General features: G+C 40.4%; 1 protein-coding gene across 2 annotated transcripts in view; it reads right to left on the reverse strand.

Annotated features, from left to right (window-relative positions):
* Nucleotides 1-17,232, reverse strand: part of Zswim6 (zinc finger SWIM-type containing 6) — a 70,638-nt gene that overhangs the window by 16,295 nt on the left and 37,111 nt on the right. The window contains exons 4-7 of one of the 2 annotated variants that reach the window (XM_005356765.2): nt 9,249-9,428; nt 4,861-5,037; nt 4,439-4,585; nt 1,669-1,815 (exon numbers count right to left, since the gene is read on the reverse strand). In XM_005356765.2, coding sequence (XP_005356822.1) covers nt 1,669-1,815; nt 4,439-4,585; nt 4,861-5,037; nt 9,249-9,428 — 651 coding nt within the window. Of the gene's footprint in view, nt 1-1,668; nt 1,816-4,396; nt 4,586-4,860; nt 5,038-9,248; nt 9,429-17,232 lie in introns of both variants that reach the window. The other variant, XM_026783762.1, reaches the window with a different exon arrangement.

A 17,232-nucleotide genomic window follows, 5' to 3' on the forward strand; every position in this document is an offset into this window, starting at 1 on the left:
TTTTTGGGTCTGGCTTACCTCACTCAGGATAGTGTTTTCTATTTCCATCCATTTGTATGCAAAATTCAGTACTAAAAAATGATCTGAGAATTCTGAGAAGGCCAGAACATCCAATTTTTATGTTAAGATGCATTGCTTTCTAGCCATTGTTTTTAGGGACAGGGTTTCTCTGTGTAACTGCCCTGGCTGTCCTGGAACTATATCTGTAGACCAGGTTGGCCTTGAACTCACAGAGATCTGTCTGTCTCTGCCTCCCAAGTACTGGGATTAAAGTCGCATGCCACCACCATCTAGCTATCATATTTTAAACAGTGACTATGGATGATAAAAATATGTATGTTCCGTGGAAATAGTCATAGTTTTTTCTCATTGAAAATGAGCTATCAAATAAAACTATAGATGTAAGAAAATATGGTACTAAGGATCTTAAGGAGTAAAAAGATTTTAATTAAACAAAAATAATATTACATGCTTCCAGAGTTACAAATAACTCATTATACTGCATATCCGATATATGCTAATAATAAAAAGTTAACTTTAAAAAAATTACATGATCATAATGGCACATTTTTAAGATTGGTGTGAAAAATGTTTTCATACTTTTACTGCATGCTAAGCCTTCAGTGAAGTCAATGAAGAACGGAGCATCTGTAGGTCAGCTTCAGGGTCCTTCTGTTACTCAGAGTCACTCAATGAAAAGAGAGCTGCTCTCGTCTCTGTCCAGGAGCCTCCACTCGAGATCCTAACTCCAGTCATCCGACTCACATCTGCCACCCTCCCTACAGAAGGCAGCTATCAAGGGCAAAACCGAGGTGGACAAGACAATCAAACCTGTTTCATCTCATTGTAGGACTGACAAAGGATAATTTCACTCTTCTCTACCCCTGCCTTGGGTAATGTTTTGAGGGATGATTCTGAATTCCCATGAGACCAAAGAAAAATCTCAAAACACCACTTTAAAGGAATATATGATGTCATACAAATTTGAAAGATATTTAACAGTTCTCTTAAATTAGACTTTAAGTCACTTTTCATATAAAGACAAACTTGAAAAACAATGAAATATTCTAGTTCTGAATGCTATGGTACCCAGTCCATGTATGCGTGTGTGTATGTATGTACGTATGTATATATGTATGTATGTTTTAATCAAGGTTGGACAAGTCATAAATGCTACTAAATTCTTAGTGTAGTACCATGTGCCAAAAAAAGAGTATTTTTCTGGTTACATCAATTCTGAAGATTTTCCTATTGGGGAAGACTACACAAGGCACGAGCACCCACTTCTTAGCTCTCACTAACGCACTGATACTATCCACTACATGGTTTTATATCCATGTTATATGCTGCAGGGGAAGGAGAGATGGTTCAGCAGTTAACAGCACTGGCTGTCCTTCTGGAGTACCCTAGTTCAATTGCCAGCACCCTCATGGCCGCTCACAATTGTCTCTAACTCGAGTTTCAGGAGATATGATGCCATCACACAGACACACATACACGCAGGCAAAACATCAAAGCACATAAAATAAGAATCAATAAATCATTAAAATATGTCTACGTACATACATACATATACACACATACGCACTCACATAAAAATAAAAACAAAGCTGAACATCACTCTGGGTTTAGAAAAATACAAGAACGAACAAGTGCCAATGGCTTTACCTGTAAAATCTGGGAGCCCAGAGAAGGTTTCATCCTCAGTGAGGCAAGCCTCCATGAGGCTGCTGAAGAGAGTGCCCACGGGGTCTAAGGGGTGTCCAACCCAGCCTTCCAGATTGGTTATTGAGGTTATACTTTTATGGGGTAGCTCTGTTTAAAAAAAGAAATCGAAAAATGGGGAGAAAGGAGATGGAGAGAAGAATAATACAGACTGATTTAATAGCAGCATTCTGAAAAATTAATAATTAATTCACATGGAAAGCCCCTTTTAAAACACCACCACCACCACCACCACCACCACCAGTGGAATGGCACTATATATAATCTCCACCTTGTGAGCTGTTTTGAGTTGCAAAAGTTCATCTACCAACCAATCAATATAAATGATACTCAAGTCCAAGAATGGCTCCCCACATCTGTGTAATTCATGTGTTCAACATCATGCACTAATAGTCACAGGACTGTCATACTATAGAGAGACAGAGAATCCTGAGTTTTTCCCTAAGTAGCTAAGCATCCTGCCATCCTTGCTCCCGTGGGAATGCATTAGAGACGGTAAGAGGCCTGGACTCATCAGCTGGGTCCACATTGTCAGTGTGCCAGCACTCACTGGGTCATCCCAATGAGGAACGAGAGCAGTGACTTTCTGGGTTTGAGTTCTCAGAAAGGTCGTCATTTCCTTGGTTTCTGCCACTGACTTCCATACGCACAACATGCATGAGAGCCAACATGACAGCGCAACAGTCAACTCTCTGCTTGACTAAAAGAACTGTACAAGGTTAAGGGAACTGTGTGCAGACAAACATCTACAGGTAGGTAAGAAACACACTCCCTCAGAATCAGCTGACAAACCACGCCCGAGGGCACTGAAGACAGACACTACAGTTGCTAAGCAATGCACACCTCAACCTTGACAGCAGCTACTAATCCCTCTGTCTTTAATATTAGGAAAAACAATAACCAGCAACTCAGAGACAGATACAAGTACAGATACAGTCCTAGCAAAACTTAAGAGCTGCCCGAAACAAGTGTTGTCACTTGGAGGATGACACAGAAATGTGTCACAGACGGCCCAGCACTGGCTATAGCGTAACTGGTTCCTAGATAACCACAACGGTCTAATCTAATGTGAACTGTACGTTACTTCAACAGTCTTATATTTGGTGTTTCTTAAGTAGAACCCTCTTACAAAACAGGACTAAAAAACTAACATTCCTCAGAAAAATTAACATGGTTTCTAAAGAACAAATCAGACATAACCATCATGAGCCAATTTTCTACGTGAAACAGTACTGTGCATTCGCTCAGCCTGAAAGCGCTCCTTTACACTATTCAGAAGCAGACACCCGGGGCCAGAGATGATCTGTGTTTAGAGGAAGTGATTTCAGAAAAGCCTTCTACAGGGCCTAGCAATGTATCTCGGAAGCATGAGCAACACATCACATATCGAGGCCAATGACATCCGCATGTCCCTTTCTGTGGTCCACACTGTAGCTCTGGTATTACTTCCACTGTAACCCTGTGACCGACAGTGCCAGCAACTCACAGCACTTACACCATAGAGGGAATTACAAGTTAGAGGCAGCACTTGCTCCAACTTCCAGCCCATTCCAACAACATTTATTTGTACTCAAGGTGGGTAATGCAAGTACCAAAGGATTAAAAACACAACTAAGAACAAAAGCCAACAGTAACTAGAGCTATTCTTAACTTAAAAGGGGGGGGGCAAAACCAAGTCACCCCAAGAAGTGTTTGCCTACAGAAGGAACGAAGAGTATGCAGTCAGGAAAAGCAGATACATTCCACTATCTGGGCAGCAGCTGAGAACCCTTCACATTACTATAATGGTATTTATTCAAAACCAGAAGACTTCTAAACTGAGATACAGACAAGTTAAATGTGTCCTGTCAGCTGACAGCCCATCCAATGTCATTTGTAGAACTTGAAATAACAAAGCCGATTTCACGTTTAGTAAAAGCATGTCCTCAAACACGAATTATTATGGCTATAAAGCTAAAGAATGCCAGGCTTTAAGACTTTCTAGAGAGTAGGGTGGTGATGGTGCACACCTTTAATCCCAGCACTCAGGAGGCAGAGGCAGGAAGATCTCTTTGAGTTTGAGGCCAGCCTGGTCTATAAGAGCTACTAGTTCCAGGACAGGCTCCACAACTACAGTCAAACCCTGCCTCGAATAAATGAATGAATAAATAAATGAATGCTTTCTAGAAGTTAGTTGGTTTGCTCTCAGTGGCTCTCCGAGACAGACCATCTGCTGAGACCTACTAAGAAAGGAGTCATTGACCAAGGGGTGCCCACCCACAATCTATTGCTGGGATTCAAGGATGGGCAGCCATTCTAGAGTTCTCAGTGTTAGAATTAAAACACTAGGGCACAAGAGAAGGTATTTGGCTTTCATACACCTTCATATTTTATAATGATCCAGAAATATCATTAACTATTCCAAAAATAAAAATTTCCTTAAAGAGTTATATGAGTTTTTATTTCTTTCAACATTCAACCAAAACAACTTAGTCTTTATTTTTAGAGATGCTATCAAATTTACCCTTTTTCCTTTGTCTTTACCCTATGTGTATGGGTGTCCTGACTGCATAGATGTCTGTGTGTCACATGTGTAAAGCCAAGCAATTTTAAGTTAAGTCAAATCATTTCTACGGTTTCACTTTTACACATCTCTCTTCCAGCAGAACATAAAACCAAGCTGCATCCTCACCAGGAATCCCATTCCAATAGAGACAACCTCGTCCACAATCACCTTTTTTTTGAGTCCGGAACATTTCCAACTGTTTCTGTTGCTGTCGCCGTAATGTATTCACAATAGCTATTGCTAATCTCAGGGCTTCTCTGGGGTACCCATGAGAGCGCAATGCATCCACTCTTGCACAGGCTGTCGGAACATGCTCTACAACAAAAACCCAAAGGGGGTAAAGTTGACACTGTCTGATACATCTAGAAAAGCAGGCTACTGTGGTAAGATGTTTCTCCCCAAATACCATATAAGATGATATGGGAAACCATTTCTGAACTGGGATCTGAATGAAAATTTCAGCCCCCTTTGCCAAGCATTCATCCATCTCCCACTGAATGCCTCGATTCTCTGCCTCCCACTCCAATAATGCTATAGAAACTAAACAAAGAAGTAAGTCATGGAAATGTCTTTCCGGTTTGGCCACTTACCATGCCAGAGGGGCCACCCTCGGGAGTCAAAGAGGGAGTTTTCAGTGTCGTCATGGTAACAGTAGTTGGTGTACAGGTCACTGCTGATAATGTGCTGCAAGTGACTATCCTGCCAGTGGAGATCACATGCCTCGATGGCTCTGGTGAACACTGTCCGATGGGGCCTGTTCGATGAATCTGTTTTTCCGCAATTCAGAAAGCCGTGTCAGCTATTATTCACATGTGAATAAATCAGTCACACCATTCTGTGGCCAGATGTTCATGAACACACCCACACACACTGTCCTGCACCCCCTAAGCAGAAGGGGGAAGGGTGAGTGAATATTCTCACATCCTAATTCTAGAAGGCAGTCAGCCTAAAGAGCATCCAGTCACTCACTGGCTTCATCAAACCAAACATTCTGCAGCCACTAAAAGCTAAGTTCAAGGCATCCTGCCAAACGAATTGTCAAGTCTAGTCTCCATGCCAAATATACTCAAAAGAGGCACTCAGCTTTAAAAAAAGAAAAAAAGTGAAAACTCACTGCTCCCCACTTCTGAGGTGCTGTGTTGGGCTGCCCCTGATGGGATCAACAGCTCTCACAAACACTGTGCAAGAGATGCGACACCAGCCATGGAACCTTTCAGGAAGATGCAGTCAGCCTTAAAAATATGCATAAGGATTGTGCTTTTGGTTGTATTTTTTAACTATATTGTGCGGTTTTGCACAATTAAAACTATTATGCTTCTTGGGATATAATGATTAAATGCCACTTTATATCCCAAAGGGCATAAATGCATATGTTTAACATTTCACAAAGCCACACAACATAGCTACAAAACAAACCAGCGCACTTACCTTGCCCCTACAGGCTGTCTCCTGACTCCTGGGCAGGTTCCATGACTGGTGTGATGTCCCCAGCATAATGCATGCCGGGGCATCACAAGAGAGCGGAAGCATACAGTCCGAAGGGGGTTCAAGGTTCAGGACCTGACGAAGAAAAGAAATGTTTGGGGAATAAAGACCATTCTCACCTCAGCTCCTTGGATTACTCCGTCCCTAAAGAGACTATAGGCACTCCCGCCCCTTGGGCCCCAATTCTAAACTCACCTTCAACTGTGGCACAAGGATCCACTAAATCATGGGGCAGTGAACAGTTTCATTTATGTATATAATTTTGATCAAGTACAGGCCCCCTGCACTGCTCTCTGAGACTACGAATAAGGAGCAAACTGTAGAGCTTCCTTATGGCAAGGATTATCTTCCTGCCCCTGGACCTCTGTGTGAGCACATAGCAAGCAATCCACGAACAGCAAACACAAGTGTGTGGCGTAGAAGAGCCTAGAGAATTCATCTATCTAGGTTGCTCAGGGAATTGAGCAGAAAACACCACGCTTGTCAGGATCCCACAGCCAGGTACTGCTAAGAATTCAATACACCCCTTTCTATGAGTTTAACTAATGCAACCACCTACAATAGCTGTTGGCAGTCTATCAAAGACATTACTGCAGGTTGATCTCATTAGTTATCCATATCTAGAGGAAGACGTATCGAAGTGCACAGATGACAGATAAAGAGACATAAGTGATCATCTTCTGTGACTCCTGACTAGGATCCCTGCTGGCAGTAGACGGATGACCACCCTGCAAATTGGAAGACAGGCCCAACCTGTAACAGCCTTTTGTCAAGCAAAATAAATTTTAAAAAAACCAGTTTGGGGACCTCTCATAATCAAATGTCCTAAAATTCAAGTATCCTGAAGGTACTTTTAAATGACCTTAGCACTTAGTTTATTTCAAATTGCAGAGGTAAAACTTAAAACTAAAGAAACTTCAAAATAGCAACTTGATAATACACTGTGAAAGAGGGAGTTAAGGGCTCCAAGTACTGACTTGGTTCTCTATCTGGGGTGCCAATACGAGCAGGTAGTGTGTGCTCATTAGAAGAACAAACCACGCTGTTCCTGTTTCACGGCAGCACAGAGAAAAACGGGGAACATACACAGCTTTTAAAACCAGTTTGCTCCAAGATACCAACAGAACCGACAGCCACAAAAAGACTAAACTCTCACAAAACTGTATTTTTAAGTGACCACAGAGGGCATATCACACAAGAAGCATAAAAATTAATACATACGCATTCATAAGCACTAAAAATTAACTATCTATAACAATAAATAGGAAATTTGGTAAAGTGTAAAGGGAGTAATTCTTTTTTTTAACATCTACAAAAAACAAACTGGCTTTCTCCTGAGAGAGTATGATCCCGATGCCGTTCACGCGTCTACTAAGTCACCCTAGTCACTGTGGGCATCAGAAGCCCTGCCTGTACTCTAACACATCTGTCCCACAGGCGCAGTGACCTCAGTGCCATGCTATGGCTTTGGCCTCTAAGTCCCCAGGCTCTGCTCTGGAGAGGTGCTCTGGGTATGAGTAAACATGCCCTCTGTAGGATGGGAGCCAGCACGCTCTGCAGGAATGGCTCTTCTCACAGCCTCTCAGAAAGGGCCGTCAAAGTTCTGCTAAAAGCAGACACGCTGGTGCCTTTGGCACAATAGCCGCAAATACTGCCTCTGAAATACAGACCTGGGTTTACACTGCCTAGACCAAACTGCAAATGAACTCTGGTGTCCTGGAGGCCACATCACTTCTTTAAATGTCTTGGTGTTTGCCTCCTTGTGAGTCCATGCCCGCAGAGGCCAAGAGTGCATCAGATCCCCGGAACTGGAATAACAGGTTGTAAGCGGCTATGCAAGCCCTGGGAACTGAGCCCAGGTCCTCTGCAAGGGCAGTTAGTGTTCCCAACTGCTGAGCAATGTCTCCACAACCATCCCAGTTTCTAAAGCCTACAGAATTTTCATATTAAACCCAAAGGAACATTATAAATAGAAAGTAAAATGCAAAGAGTAGGGATATCAAATTAGCATCCCTCCAAAACAGCAGCAACCAAAACTCAAAAATAAGAAAATCTCCAATTACAAAAACAAAAGATTAAAGATCAGCTATGGAGACATTAAAGAACCTTTCCCTACCAATAAAAAAAAAGAATGTTAACCAATTAAACCTGACAACTTGAGAAAAAAATGGAGATTTGAGGTGGTACATCTAAGTATTAAATAAAATTACCATAGGCATGATATAGACAGGGTGGACTTCAAATAAAACTTGAATAACACTTGAATTCCTAAGGTGAGTATCTCCAGTTAAAAGAGCCTGCCAGCCTGGCAGTGGTGGTACACGCCTTTAACCTCAGCACCCGGGAGGCAGAGGCAGGCAGATCTCTGTGAGTTCAAGGCCAGCCTGGTCTACAACAGCTAGTTCCAGGACAGGCACCAAAGCTACAGAGAAACCCTATCTCGGGGGGGAAAAAAAAAGCAAGAGAGAAAGAAAAAACAAACAAACAAAACAAACCCAAAGCCTACCAATAATCTTCCTAGGCCCTGAAACCTCTTTTGATTGGACTAGTACTGTGGACTTTCTTTGTAAAGACAAAAACACTGTTAACAACACACTTGAGCTCAGCACACCACAGAGCATCTCCTTTAGGAATATCAGCTCCTCTGTGGCCAGCAAGGAATGTATGATTCTGGGTCCTCCCAATGTTGACTCCAATCCTGCTTCTATCATGTGATTTAAGTCACTTTCAAGAACCCCACCAAGCATAGCATCATGCATGAATACTGGTATGAGTTACTGAATGACAGTAGATTTGGCCAAGACTTAACAAGTTAAGAGTGTGATTCTGAAAAAGACCAGAAATTTCAGGAGCATCTCAAAAGAAGAAAGTCAAGCAAAGGGGTAGTTTGTTTTTAAAGAGTGGAAGAGAAACTGAAATAACAGGATAAAATAATAGATTATTCTGGAAACATCTGGGAGCATTTCTTGGTTGTCTCAGAGACTGAGAGGCACTATTTACCTACTGTGGGTGAGGTCAAATATACTACACAATCTTTTACAATACGCAATTTCCCTGATACAAATGCCAACAATATCACAGGCCCCTCAGTTTCAGTCTTCCTTGCTATAAGTCTAAGAACTTCTAATTAAATGCACAATAGCCCAAATATGAATTGACCAACAAAGCCAGAAATCTTCACGTCTCAACACTGGTTTACATAATAAAATATTACTGCCCTACTCTATATTTTTAATTAAAAAATAAAATTCAAACTAAACTATTATTAGATCATTTTAATATACACCACTACATAGGAATATCACATCTATCTAAATGTGTATAAAAATAGTGTTCTCACTTAAAATTAAAATATAGGCATACATTCAAAGTAAAAATGTATTGTCCTTGAATACGTCCCCACATTATCTGTTAACATTAATACATTATCTGTTAGCAAAGCACGTACACAAAAGAGCAGGTGAGAATGGACAGGATGCCACTGTGAACTCACCTTGGCTGGCATTTGCACCCTGAGGCAGGGCATTGGTTAGGTTGGGTAATTCACCACCATGATTTCCATCTTCCCAGGGACAGACATCAACACTGTTCCATTTTTTCAGCTGTTTCAGCCAGCTTGTCTTCTGCTCCAACTTACAGTGAGGGTTTAATACTATACACATCCAGAGAGCACCTAAAAAAGACAAAGAAATAAATTTCAAAACACTACAAAAAAGGTTCAAGGTTCAAGAAAAATTTTGAATCACTTCAAGACAGAAACAAGTTTGTCAGTTCTCTAATACAAGACAACATACAGCTGAATTTTAAATAAAAGATCAAAGTGCTGTTACACATAGAGATGAGATGTAGTTCACAAGATCTACCTGTAAGCACCTTCTTATTTGTATTATACTTTATATACAAAAGTCAATAGCATAAACAATCCTAGGGTCCAAAACATGAAGTGTACACATTGGCCCTTCAATATAATATTCCATATCATTCTTTCCCCAAATTAAATTTACTTTCAGATTATCTTTATATAATAAAATTATACAAAGACTATATAAGAATAAAATTATACTATGGACACAAGTTCCTAGTATCCTTACAAGAATTTCAAACATTATGTTTATTAATTAGTATCTATAATTATGTGCATACGTACACACATTCTTATACATACACACAAACACATACATAAACGGAGTAGTATCATTCCGGCTTAGAAGTCAGTAAAATAAATCTTTCACAAATAAGACTTAAAGCCAGGCATGAGCACACAGAGCTGTCATTTGGGAAGCTAAGGCAGGAGAGAGTCACAAGTCTGAGGGAGCTTGTGGTAAACAGTGAGTTCCAGAGTGGTCAAATATCATATCAGAAACAATCAGACCAAACAAAATTAAAGTCAGCTCCGTTAAGCACACTTTCCTAAGCAAATTGAATGGGTACCAATCTTCATATAATCACTAAATGCTAAAATACATATTAATAAACATTTTCCTAGTTTCTCAAAAGTAAAAATTAAATCAATGGAAAGGAATAGCTCATAATTTAGATAATAAGATAATGATGAATTTATTATGATTTCTGTATAGTTCAAAAGAGTAGTTAACACAAATATTTTACAAATTTTAAAATATTAGTAACACCCCCATAGCATTCACAATATGTTTTCTCTAGGAAGGCACACATGAATATCTCTGTTTTGATGGTTAACTGTCAGTTGGGTAAAAAAGGCAGAAATAAACAAAATTAACACTGTTTTATTTGGCCAAAAGTGATGCTTAACAGTCTTTCATTTTTAGTGCACCTAATATTGTAAATATAAAACAGCTTAAAATAATTTAAAATAAAATACACAAAGTTTCAAAAAAAAAAACAGCTTCAACTTGTCTAAACCACAGACATTTATAATCTACATTTTAAATTTTTCATATGCCAGTTAAAAGCAAAACGTGATCAGCCAAGATTGATATGGGAAGTCCTTCTGTATATGTGCTGCTTTTATTATATAATGAATAAAGAATCTGCTTGGACCTATAACAGGGAAGAATAGAACTAGACAGGAAAACTTAACTAAATGCTGGGAGAAAGAAGGCAGAGTCAAAGAGAAGCCATGTAGCTGCAGCAGGAGACAGATACCGGATGGAACCTTACCAGCAAGCCACAACCACATGGTGATACACAGATTGATAAAAATGGGTTAGTTTAAGATGTAAGAGTTAGCTAGAAATATGCATAAGCTAATAGGCTAAGCAGCGTTTTAATTAATACAGTTTCTGTGTGGTTATTTCGGGTCTGGGCGGCTGGGAAACAAACAAGCAGCCGCAGACAACACAAGATGGAGTGAGCTCTCCAGAAGCTCTCTTTGTCTCGATGATTACATTAAAAAACTCTGGACAAAGTCAAAAGCAGTAACCCAAGGTCTCTAAGAAAGTTATTTGGCCATCAGCAAGCTGGCCAAAGAAAGGGAGGAGGACAGCAAGTGACCCATGTGGCTATTATTTTCATCACCTCCTCTCCCAGTTTTTTCATCTGAATTTGACATAAGATTAACAACTTCACACAAGGAACAGTGCAGGGGCACATGCAAGAAAAAACAGAAGCTTGACTCCCCCCTCCCCCCATGTGTACTGGGAAAGAACACCCAGCCCAGGGCAGTTAAGGAGGGCTATCCCAGTCCTCATCACAGCACGTACACGAGACAGAACCTCAGAGGAACAGCTCAGGCTCCGACACACTGACACAGGAGCCCTCCCGCAAATGCTGTGACAAGTATGGTCCCATCATCTTAGTTGGTTGTTTCAATTTTTTCACCCTCTAGGGAATTTTAATAGAATCTTGACTCTTACAATATTCAAAATGTCCAGAATCTAAAATCTTGGCTTACAAAGAAATAAGAAAATGTGTCAACCCTCAAAAGAAAAATCAACGGATGTCAAGTAAGATGAGCGAGATGTTAGAATTAGAGACTAGATAGTCGTAGGAACTGTGGTCTATGAGATGAAGATAAAAGCAATCAGGAGGGACAAAGAACCCTAACACCATTCCCAGTAATGAAATAAAAACTATATAAAAAAGAATTAAAGAGAAATTGGAGAAGTGAAAACAGTATGTTAAATAAATTCATTGAATGGGACCAAAAGCTAAATGGTGATGACAAGGAAAAGAGACAGAAACTCCCCATGGACAAACAAGGATACCTAGATGACATCAGACAGAATCCTAAAGACAGGTGGGCAAATAGCAAAGGTTTCTTAGCATTTGTGTCACTGGATTCCAAGAAGAGGAGAAATAGAAAACCTTGGAAGAAATGATTACTAAGACCATTTCAGATTTGCAGAATGGTATCAATTTACAGACCTAAGAAGCCTAATCACCCTCAAAAGCACAAAGAAAACCATGACCAACCATAGCATAATAAGCTACTGAAAGCAAAAAAAAAAAACAAAAAAAACCAAACCAAACAAAATGAAAACAATGACAATAAAAACCACCTACAGAATATCTGAGATATCCTATATTTCAAATATTAAAAGTAACTGATGATTTCGCACCAGAACTCGCACAGGACAGAATACAATGGTTGAGTCAGAAGGAACTGCAAAGCCAATCCGGAACTCCATGGGCAGTGAAAACTCATCCAGAAATATGGTGGAACACAGGCACTCCCAGAATAAGGAGAGCATCTAGCACTCACTGCTAAAAGATCTGTTAGAAAAAAGCTAAAGCAAGTTTTTCTGATCAAAGAGAAACAACACCAAAAAGAAAGCCAACAATCTGGAAGTAAAGGAAGAATAAGAGAAACGATGTCTAAGGAAATAGATTAGTTTTCCATCTTTGTTCTTTTGAAATCTGTATGAATATTCAAAACAAAAATTCAAAGTTTTAAAGATTTTTAACTGCATAAAATATATGTTAATAACTATAACATAAAGAGGGAGATAGAGATCTATGATTACTACACAATGTGGCAAAGGCAGTTAATTCAATATTAGGTGCAGGCATGTAAGGTCACTTGAAAAAATACAAAATAAAAGAATAACTAAAGTCAAATTTAACAAAAATCCAATTAAGATGAAGTTCATGAAAACTGTTACAGAAAACAAGCATCAAGTCTCCTGAAAGTTTGAGTGAAAATGTGTCAGTGTAAGTTCATCGGCTGAGTAAATAAACCTGGTGTTCGGGCTACTGGTGATGAGAAAGGCTATGTGTGACTGGGGACCAGCGGTGGATAGGAAATTTCCATGCAAACTCTATCTTTTTAAAAAGTGATTTTAGAAAACTGTAAAGTATAGAAAGACATTTCACAAAAGAAGAAATGAAGACTAGACAATATGACAGGGGAAAATAAAACATGCTCAACATTATTAATGACTAGAAAAATGTAAGTTAAAATCACAGGCAGATACTCCTATTATGATGGTTACTGCCAAGAGGAAAAAAAAAGGTTTGTTTGTAAGCCTAGCCTTTGATGGCTGAACCATCTAATCCCAGCACTTGGGAGGCAGAGGCAAGTGGATCTCTCTGAGTTCCAGGCCAGCCTGCTCTATAGAGCTAGTTCTAGGACAGCCAAGGCTGCAGAAAGAAACCCTGTCTTGAAAAAAATCAAATTACACCAAAACCACTGGCTCGCAACTGCAAGGAGGCCAAGTACAAAAGTGTAAAGTAGTGGACTGTCACCCACAAAACACGCTTACCACAGGATCCAGACCTCGTTCCTACACACATATTCATGCAGGAACATGGGAAAATGTACTTATAGTAGTTTGAGAACAAAGAAAGACTGAAAACAATCTGAACACCCTAACTAGTAAATGGGCCAACACTATGACATATCCATATAAAAGAGCCAACTGAATCATGGATATACTACACAGATGTGAATGTACTTTGGTCGGTGAAGAACCTATTTTAATGATGTTTCACAGTATGTGTTTCATAGTATAGAAATGGACTGCCCCTTCCTGATGGACAGTATCTTCCCGAGGCATCCTCACATGGCATAATGACCCCACAGGCCTCTTTCAAAAGGCATTAATTCCATCATGAGAGTGCATGTTCTAGTCACCTCCCAAAGGCTCAGCCTCTTGGTACTATCACTTTGAGATTGTATCAGATATCATGTGAATCTGGGGTGGTTACAAATATTCTGACTGCAGCCTTGAGAAAAATCAAACTCAGAGAGGCTGGGAGCCTTTAATACAAGATCCTAAGTATTCTTGGCTTATTTCAATGACTTCTATATGACCCGAGGAGAAGAGAGATTCATAAAATGTGCCTTGGATTTTCATGCTTGCATTTCCCTAATTAGAAAATTTCCATTTTTTCAGGAGAATTTTTTTCTTTTTTCTTTTCAAAAAGCTTAAGTCTTTACTAATTTGCTTGTAATACCCTTTTACTGCTCACCTCCCTAAAGAGAGGTTTCATCCTGAATGGGTGTTCTTACTAGATTCAAGTTTAGTGCCATAATAGATATGGTCTTTTATCTTAACAGTCATTACTACAAAGGCTGTAATTAGCCTTAATAACCAAATTAACCAAATTGAGTAAGTCATTCTCCAAATTTTATTAATTCAGGGTCCTACTTTGGGCATTTATCTCTTTTCCCTCCAGTGTACCTAAAGTATTTGTTACTTTCAGGAAAGTTCTTTAACAATATCTCCTGAGTAAATTGGGAGCATGGGGACCTTGGGAGAGGGTTGAAGGGGAGGGGAGAGGCAGGAAGGGAAGCAGAGAAAAATGTAGAGCTCAATAAAAATCAATAAAAATAAAAGTTATTTAATGATAAAATCACACTCTATGATTTCTCTGAAATGGTAACCCTTTCAAGGACTCTGAGGGAAGGTGGGAAGATGTGGTTATTAGTCAGCATTGCCAGGGCCCTGTCAGTATTAAATCTATGGTGTGCACATCACCCAGTTTCAGAATTATCCACGCCACATATGAGCTCTAGCTTTTTCTCCCACTGTGGTGATTTGAATTAGAAACATTCCTCATAGGTTCAGGCATTTGAACATGATTCCCAGCTGGTCACACGGCTTGGAAGGTTTAGGTGGTACAACCTTGCTGCAGGAAGTGCATCACAGGGGCAGGCTTTGGGACTATGCAGCCTTACCCTGCCTTCCCTTCTCTGCTTTGTTCATGGCAGAAGGTGTGAGCTTTCAGGTTCCCGCAGCCATGCCTGCCTCTTGCTGTTGTATGATCTCCTGTCCCTATGGAGCTGTAAACTGACTCTTTTCTTTAATAAGTTGCCTTTGGCCATGTTTATTACAGCAACAGAGGAGTGACTAACATAAAAGTTGGCACCAGAGAGTAGGGCTATTGCTATAAAGAACCTGACCATGTTGGGGTTTTTTCCTTTTGGAAAAACGTAGAAGACTAGAACTTTGGGCCAGAAAATTGATTGAAACTAGAACTTAAAAGAAGGAAATTCTAGTAAGAATCCTGAAATAATCATGCTGAGAGAAAGATAAACTAGGCAGGCCCCAGATCAAGGTTTCAAATGGGGAGTAATATTAGCAGGTGCTTCAGAGACCATTCATGGGAAATTTTTGATGAAAAATCTGGGTGCCTTCTGCCCATGTCCTGAGAACTTGCTTGACAAAATTTTTAAAAGTACTGGATCAATTTCTTTGGTGGAGGAGATTTTAAGACACCATAATGGTGAGTCTGTTGCGCAACTGTTACTGATTCTCCTTATGCAGGCCTACAGTGAGCAGAACAAGCAGCATAGGAAGAAACGGAGAGTGTATAGTGTGGAGAGAGAAAGAGCACTAGAAAGTTCAATGTTAAAGCCAAAGCATGCGCTGACAGCTCTCAGTTTCTAAGGAAATTAGGCCCACAAAGAAAACCCTAGCTCTGCACTGCAACAAAGGCATTCCTTGGGCAAGCTCACATTTAGCAATCTTCCGACTTCTGCAATAGAGCCCATGGTACTGCACATAGAAAGCAACTGACAAAGAAAAAATCCGTGACTGATGTGAGAGAGGGGGACAGGGACCTCTGGGAGATGATGTGAGAAGCAGGAGAGAGGGATCACTGGCAGCTGAAATTCACAGTGTGATCCACTTGGTGCTTGGTTTAGAGGCATGGGCGATTGCGGCTTCTTCTACCATAGTTTCAGAGAGCCAGGCAGCCTGGGTGGCATTTGACAGAGGGGTCCCTGAACGAAGGCTTCAGAGGACAGCAAAGCTCAAGGGGAAGAACCATCTAAGTCCTTTGAAATTCAAGTCCCAAACACTGGACATGGAGTTACAGGATATGGTGTTTGCCTTGCTGAGCTTGATCTTGCTTTGGTCCAATATTTCCTAACTATGCCCCCAATTCCTCTCTTTTGGAATAACACTGTATTTTCTGTGATTATTAAATGTTTGAGGTATGGAATTTGCTTTTTCTTCTCCCCAGGGAGTTATAGTCTAGAGTTACCTTGAGTCTCAGAAGAGACTTTGGATATTTAAACTGTGTTGAAACTGTGACAGACTACAGGGATGTCTGAAGTTGGACTATATATGCATTTTTGATTCTGATATGGGCGTGAGCCTATGGGGGGCAGGGAGCACCACGTGGTGGATCAAGTGAGATATCTCTCCCTGCCCCCCCTCCCCCACAGGCTCAGGCATCTGAGAACCTGGTTCTCAGTTGGTGGTGATGTTTGGGAGATTTGGGTAGTGCAGCTCAGAAAATGCATCATTAGGGGCAGGCTTTGAGATTACATAGCCTGACCCTACTTCTGGCTTGCATATTCTGCCTGTGTTTGGGTTTGAAGATGTACACTCTAGAGCTCTCTGGACCTGCCCCATGACTGCCTCTTATGCCTCTGAAACTGTATGAAAGCCGAAGAAAACGCTCTTCTGGAAGTTACTGTTGTCAGTGTTTTATCATAGCAGCTGAAAGGAGCTAATAAAACCAACCAGCATGGTCTTTCTTCCTCTTTGCCCTGACTAGTCTTCACCCAGTGAGTGACTTCAGCCATATGATATCAAGGAAAAGAACCCCAAGCTAAGAAAGCAAATTCCTTCACCCAAGGAAAAATACAAAGACTTTTCACCTAAGGGAAGAAGTTGTCTACTTAGCATTCTTAGACCTGTTCCCATTCTGTATCTGACTACAATCGTTAGAGAACATGGGCAGAAAGGTACACAAATGGAACATAAGATTGTTCTGAAAGTCTTTTGGATTACTTCTGTATTCTGCCAGTAACAAAATACCAATGCATCAGGAGCTACTCTCAGTAAAAGCAGCTGACAAGGATTAATTGTACCCACCAGGTCTTTGTAGTAAACACTTAGATATGTTATTATCAACACCATTTAGCCCACCTTACATACTCACTGTTTACGTTTCCAACAAAAACTGTTCTTTCCATCAATAAGCTCTGGTCTCAAGGGGCCAGTTATCGATGCCCTGTCACATGACTCTGGACAAGCTATGGACATCCTGTCACATGACTCTGGACAAGCTATGGACGCCCTGTCACATGACTCTGGACAAGC

Source organism: Microtus ochrogaster, chromosome 19 (assembly GCF_000317375.1).
Source record: "Microtus ochrogaster isolate Prairie Vole_2 chromosome 19, MicOch1.0, whole genome shotgun sequence".
Lineage (NCBI taxonomy): Eukaryota > Metazoa > Chordata > Mammalia > Rodentia > Cricetidae > Microtus > Microtus ochrogaster.